This window comes from Anas acuta, chromosome 26 (assembly GCF_963932015.1).
Source record: "Anas acuta chromosome 26, bAnaAcu1.1, whole genome shotgun sequence".
NCBI classification, from domain to species: Eukaryota; Metazoa; Chordata; class Aves; order Anseriformes; family Anatidae; genus Anas; species Anas acuta.
The window spans coordinates 2,079,005-2,085,627 of record NC_089004.1 but is presented as its reverse complement, the minus strand read 5'-3'; the positions used below and the strand labels follow the sequence as shown (position 1 = coordinate 2,085,627).

The 6,623-nt window shown below is 39.2% G+C and overlaps 1 protein-coding gene across 2 annotated transcripts in view; it reads right to left on the bottom strand.

The window, feature by feature from the left end:
• Positions 1–209: 209 nt before the first annotated feature.
• ELAVL1 (ELAV like RNA binding protein 1) overlaps positions 210–6,623 on the bottom strand; it is a 40,316-nt gene continuing 33,902 nt past the window's right edge. Inside the window, exons 6-7 of one of the 2 annotated variants that reach the window (XM_068661769.1) lie at positions 3,086–3,199; positions 210–1,785 (exon numbers count right to left, since the gene is read on the bottom strand). In XM_068661769.1, the coding sequence (XP_068517870.1) occupies positions 1,461–1,785; positions 3,086–3,199 (439 nt within the window). In that variant the 3' untranslated portion in view covers positions 210–1,460. The remainder of the gene's footprint in view (positions 1,786–3,085; positions 3,200–6,623) is intronic. The other variant, XM_068661770.1, reaches the window with a different exon arrangement.

The window sequence follows — 6,623 nt, the reverse complement described above, 5'->3', positions numbered from 1 at the left end:
ACATCAGCCTGTGGCACGTAGTTTCTATGTGACAGGTTTATTGTAGTGCTCTCGTTTCACAAACCTTTTTCTTCTACTCATCTGTCAAAGGAGTAACTTAAGACTCTTTAAAGAAGAACTACAGTTCTTTAAAACAACACCCTTTGAAAGCTGGACACTTTGTGCAATACTTAGCAAAAAAATAACAGAAAATAAAAAACAAAACAAAATTTGAGCAAAACAAAATCAAATTTAATGTTCTTAAATGCAAAAGTAAAAACAAACAAAAAACACAAAAAAGCAAAAGAAAATTAACAGAAACAGAACAACTCAAAGTTTCAAGGCAGTCTGCAGAAAACTTGGGGGATTAATCTTTAAATCTACAAATCAAAGGGTTTTTTTGTTAATATCTAACTTGCAAGTCGTAAGTACTTTTCTGCTGAGTGTTCAATAAGTAAAGCTAGTTGTCAAAACAAAATCCTATTAAAATAGAAAAATCTAGCACTCATTAGAAGGGATGCGAGAAATACAATGCTCAAATGTTTATAAATGTTTTTTCTTTACAAAACAGAACTACCAAAGGAATTCAGACTATAATGATCTTTGAAAATGAGTATCTTGCTGCATTATAATGTACCAGTAAGTAGTGCACCATGCATTAAATATTTGGACAGAAGAGATTCAGTTTGATAAAGTAGCAACATATATTCACACTTTTTTGGAGTTTCATTTTGACTCTGAAATCTTCCCGGAGTTTCTGTGAAACTCTTTGGTCCATTCCTATTAGAAAGTGGGCTTTAAAAGTAATGTTTCTAAAACCTTTGAATTTGACAACTTGGCCACTGCTCAGTGTGCAACTTACCTCATCAATGGTGTTAAAAGTTATGCTGGCATGCTACTACTTACAAGACCTTGACTTTATAAAGCCTAATCCTCAACTATATGTAGCAATGAATATTAATTGATAAAGCAAATTTACTGTCAACTAAAACATTAGTATTTCTCAACTTTTCTTCCATACTAGTGAGTCTGGGGTAAAGAAGGTCAGGGGAACGGGTAGGAAAAACAACAACATGAAAACAAGAAAAATTAATTAATTCAGCCTGATAGCTTTAAAAAGATTCCAGTTTTTGCAGACAACATTCAATGGAACAAATGTTAGTCTCATAAGTGAAAGCATGCTTCAATTTTACCACCATCCAGAGGGTCTAGTTAAATGCAATCTACTTAAGATTTCAGGGGATTTTTTTTTAACATGTTTTAAATGAAATAACTTAAAGTAACTTAAAATTGGTCTAACATTGTGGGATTTCAAACATTTGAACATGTCAGTTGCATCCCAGAATATAAAACCTTTTTCACTTCTCATTTAGACTAAGACAAACACTTGTGAAAATTGGCGCAAAATGAGTTTTACACTAACAAAAATGTTTCAACTTCTGTCACTCAATTATCTATTCCATACAAAAAGCACGAGCAAGTTATTTGTGGGACTTGTTGGTTTTGAAGGAAACCTGTAAGATTTTGTCCCCCAGGCGGTAGCCATTAAGACTTGCTATGGCCATTGCAGCTTCTTCATAGTTTGTCATGGTCACAAAACCAAAACCTTTGCACTTGTTGGTGTTGAAATCTCGAATAACTTTCACATTGGTAACCGCACCAAAGGGGCCAAACATCTGCCAGAGGATTCCCTCATCAGCATCTTGACCAAGGTTGTAGATGAAGATACACCAGCCAGAAGATGCGTTTCCTGGAACATTTACACCAGAAAGCCCACTCATGTGATCTACACCCATAGGAGAGAACCTAGCAAATAAAAAGCACAATATTTCATGTAAAAAGTTCAATTCAATTAAGCAAATTAACTTGAATGGGAAGCAACTGAGAATGAATATTTTCTACATGGACATCAAAACTGCCAGAAAAATGTTTACCCATTCAAATTAACAATAAACCAAATTGACAGCTGCCAGGAAAAAAAAAAAGTTAAGTATTCCAAGTACTTTTCTTTATCAATAGGGAACTATAATTAGAAATAGGCAGGCCACAGAACAGTTGCAAGGCAAGTTTATGTAATCACCTTCACAGGGGACCTGGATTGATCTCTGAAGCTCAGCTAGGCTGTTAAGAGCGTTCCGTGGCATCAATGCAGAATTGCTCAAATGTGAAGTAACAGGCAACACCTCCCCAGAGGCCCCAGCTTGCTTCAAGCCACCCTCTCCCATTTCTTTTGCTCAAGGGGGTTGCATCCAATAAGCCTCCTTTTCTTGCCTCTACAATAGCACATTGGGAACTCCTAAGTTAAGGGTTTTCTTTGGGTTTCGCTTAGGAATAGAGTTTGTGTGTGTATTAATTTCAATTTCTTTCTGCGGAACAGAAGAAAACCTACTCCCTTCTCCACCATACGGCAGCAGGTGCAGGCAAACACTCCCAATACCAGCAGGCTACCGAGGAAGCCACAGGCATGCACACTCTCAGCTATTAGGTAGCCAAGGAGACATTAGCACTTCCTCAGTCAATTCTCGGTAGCTGGGATGCCCCACATTTCTAGCTACAGAATTTCAATTTTGGTTTATTATTCCTTAACACCAGTTATGCAGATGATCTAACTGTGGTAGCTTTCAAATATAAAAAGAGTGAACCACTTTAAAGTGTACAGTTTTAAAATTCAAGTATTTCTGGTTTTCTTCTTATTCAGTTGACACCAACTTCATACTCTGAAAACTCATCTGACTTTACTGAATTGGACTTTTTAAAATCACCTACCCGCTCTTCCTAAATCTAGCCCCCAGCTTAGTAGCCCAGCAGTAATTCTGATTAACAAAAAGCAAATAATTTTCCTTTTTATGTCTTGCTTTGTGTTCTTTTCTTTTCTCCTATAACCCACGTATCTAATTCTCCTTTCATCTTCTATTCCTGGACTCCATCCTAGAAATTCAAAGCTTTAGAACATTTCAATGCAATATTATGGTTGCACAGCTAAGCACTCAAGGGTCACAAAAATCATGTGGAATTTAAAGTAGAAAACCTCAGCTGGATCCCTTTTGCTCGTGTATTATTTAAAAATGTGAGGTCACATGATTGTAGAAATATAATTATACTATACCAGGGGTTCCCAAACTGTGGTGTACCACTCGTGATATGCAAACCACTTAAATGCGGTACACGTGCTGCTCTCTGCCAAGAACATGGCGGTGGCAGATCCTGATTCTCTGCTGACCTGGAGAAAACAGGGAATGGATATCTGGGCAGTGAACACCACTTTCAGTGCCAAGCACTTCCCCACTGACTTCTTCTTGCCCTGCATAAAGACAGGAGCTGCTCTTGCCTTTTACAGAGAGGAGAGGGCTCAAGGCAACGTGAATGAGAAGGAAGGGGAGCAGAGCTGCAGCAGCACACACATAGAGGCAGGGAAGTCAGCTCACGGTCAGTGTGGTGCTTAGGTGGGTGCACCCATACAAGAGAACCACTAGGTCATCGTCTCCCCCAGCCCAGGCTCCCCGGTGCTCCAGGAGAGCTCACTTCTTTGGACACCTGAGCGAGCAGCCCCTCCTGTACCCAGAGGGAGCCTGCTGGTACAGACACCTTCCCCTCTTTTGCACTGTAGCTTCTGCTGGCTGCCTGGGGCCAGGAGAGCTGCCACGGCTCAGCCAGGCTGCAGCTCAGCTCCCTGCCTGGTGCTGGTGTTTCTAGAGCACAGTGCGGACACACCTGAGCTCATGCTGCACATACTCACTGCTGCTGCCACTGTTGGCCAGCCCCGAGCAAATCCAAGTTTGGGAATCCTTGTACTATAGTAAAACTGAAAAAGCAGTTAAGAGTATCAGAATGTGAATGAAATGTGCTAACCCATGTGATTTGATGATTGTGACATCTTATCTACCAAGTGTTCGTTTTGCTTTTATGTGAAGATGTTCCTGTGTTTGCATGCTTTACACACTTGTTTGTTTTTTTTTTTTTTCCCCAGACACCTTCAGCTCTGTAACGTCTTTCTGTTTGAGTAACGATCTATTTATGTTAATTCATATCTGCAAAACGTTCATCTCAACAGATCACCAATCTTGGGTTCTCGTTCACATGTACAGGGAGCAGAAAAATCACTAAGCTCAGAACTGCGTGATGTTGGTTCCAGCAGACAGTGTAGGGCTGAACCTGCCCACTATGAAGCCTCGCGCTCTGCCCACAAGCCCAGATCAACAGGTCATCAAGAACTAAAGACAACTGTAGCAGAAGTGTTGGGGGTAGAAAGCAGGCAGACAATAAATCTAAAATACATGCTACATGCAAAATGATTTAAAATAGCGAGTTCCTCTGTTCTTTGAAGACACTAATTTTCCATTAATTTTCAAACATTCTCCTCTTTCAGCTTTTGACTTGCAAAATTGTTTCAGGTTTATTAAAAAAACAACAAGAGACACCCCTAAAAGACTTGAAAAGGCACTTGAAAAAAAAACGGCACCAAACAACACAACCACAGGAAATACCACAACACAATCTCTCTTAACCAGATCTAACGTGACTCTAAAACAAAACTATACTTTGCAAATATACTTAAAAAAAACAAAAACGCCTTTCACAGGAGTTTCTAGTTGGTTAAAAAGCAACCATCAAAAGAACTTGCAGAAGTGTCAGTAAGCGTGCTGCAGGACCAGACCTATAAAGAAGTCTAACTCTAGACTTGCATCCAGCCAGCAGAATCGCATAGTGTCACAGACCTCTGCCACTGGTGCCAACACTCACACAAGGAGTAGAGCTCCTGCTGTGATTCAGCTGACCTGCTCCGTCTCTGCTTACCCTGGACTAACAGCCTGACAATACGGGAGCCAGATCTCACAGCAGCCTGGGATAACAGCCCGGACCCAGCCTGGCAAAGAGCAGCGGACACACAGCACCTCGTTGCCCTACAGGAAGAGGGTTTTTTGACACAGCAATTTTAAGTATAGCTTTCCAAGGGTCATCTTATGAAGGATGTTGAAAAGACTAAGCCTGACTTAAATAGATAATACTTAAGTTCACACAGATGCAAGACGCTTCAAAGAAAATTAAAAATACTTCATTAATATTGTTATTTGGATAACCTCAGCCTTTCAATTTTTGCTGGTATCCTCATTTTTGTTATATTTTTATATCATCTCCCTCATATTGTTTTTCCAACCCTCCCAGAGCATCTGTAAAAGATGTTATCTATGGCCGGTTCTTCTAAGTCAAACTTCCACCAACTTGAGACATTAAGCATCAACACAGTGTTAATATTTTTTATTTGTAAGCTTTTGCTTTGTAAGCTTCTCATTGATATGAATGCCTCTTTGCTCTACTCTTATGAAAGAGACTAACTCATTTAATACATTTTAGGAATCATTTTAAACATGCTAGAGCACATTATCTCAGAAGTGACGTTCTTAAACTAAAAATTTATTTTTAGTTCTACGGAAGTCCTATAAATTCTTTTTGCTGAATTCTTCTCACTGCAGTCTGAGAACAACTATATACAGCATCACAGGTGGGAGAAATCCCACTGCTTATATAACAGTAGTTAGGCTAATATTAAAAATTTCATTACTGCTAAGTTGCCCTTTAACATAAGCTTGGCATTTTTTTTTCCTGTTGAATCATTCCACAAATAACAGGAGTTAAACCAAACTGATATCGGTCACTTCCACTGTTTTCCCTCAACTTTGTTTTTTATATCCCAATACAGATAGGAAGATCTACTGTGTACAAAACAGGTCTTGTTGAAAATTAATTGATACGAACTTTAAGCCTGAAGTAACCGTGTATTTAATCCAACAGCCGAGTTTCAAAGAGCAACACCAATTGAAATAAGGGCTTTCAGCATCATGTTCTTCTAGAGCTTTGATGAAACACTACTCTGGACAAAGTCCTCTTCTGTGCGGTCCCCAGTCCATGTAAGATGCATCCAAGCTACAAATTGGATTACCATTGAAAATGTGAAGATAACTTCACTGAAGTGAAACAAAATAGATGCTTGGGAGCCGTCCAAGCACTGATGCCAGCTTAATAGTTTTCAAGGAGTTTGTGAACTGGATGTAAATGCTACCTAGCCATCAGAACCAGGACTCTTAACTGTTCTCCCTCTGTGGTTTAAGGTCTTTACACCTACAAAATCCTCTATATTGTCTAACAATATGGGGCTAAACAATGTAGACTCATTATATTTCCTATTGATCAACTATATTGATCAATATATTGATATATATATTCCTATTGATCAATTATATTTCCTATTGATCATATTAGACTCAAACCCTTGGCCCAGATGTTTTCATCTGCCCTCCAAGCACAGTTCCATGTTGCAGCATCATCTGTTCTGGATGGAAACAGAGAGGCTTTTGGACCACGTACCAGACTTAGGAGGCCAACTCAGCATGTCAGTGGGACAGGACACTAAGACCAGTTCCTGATGTGAGCGATAAGCCATAAATACTACAGGAACTAGAAAGGATTAAGAGACCATTAAGCAGAGGGTCTGAGTGATATCTGTAGGAAATTAATAATTACAAGTTAGAGATACAAAAGGCTTAATCCTGGATTTACAGAGGTATGATGGAACAAGATGGAGTGTAATCAAAATGCCAGTTTAAAGTATTCAGCCTCTAAGTGGCAGTGAACACGAGTGCAATTTA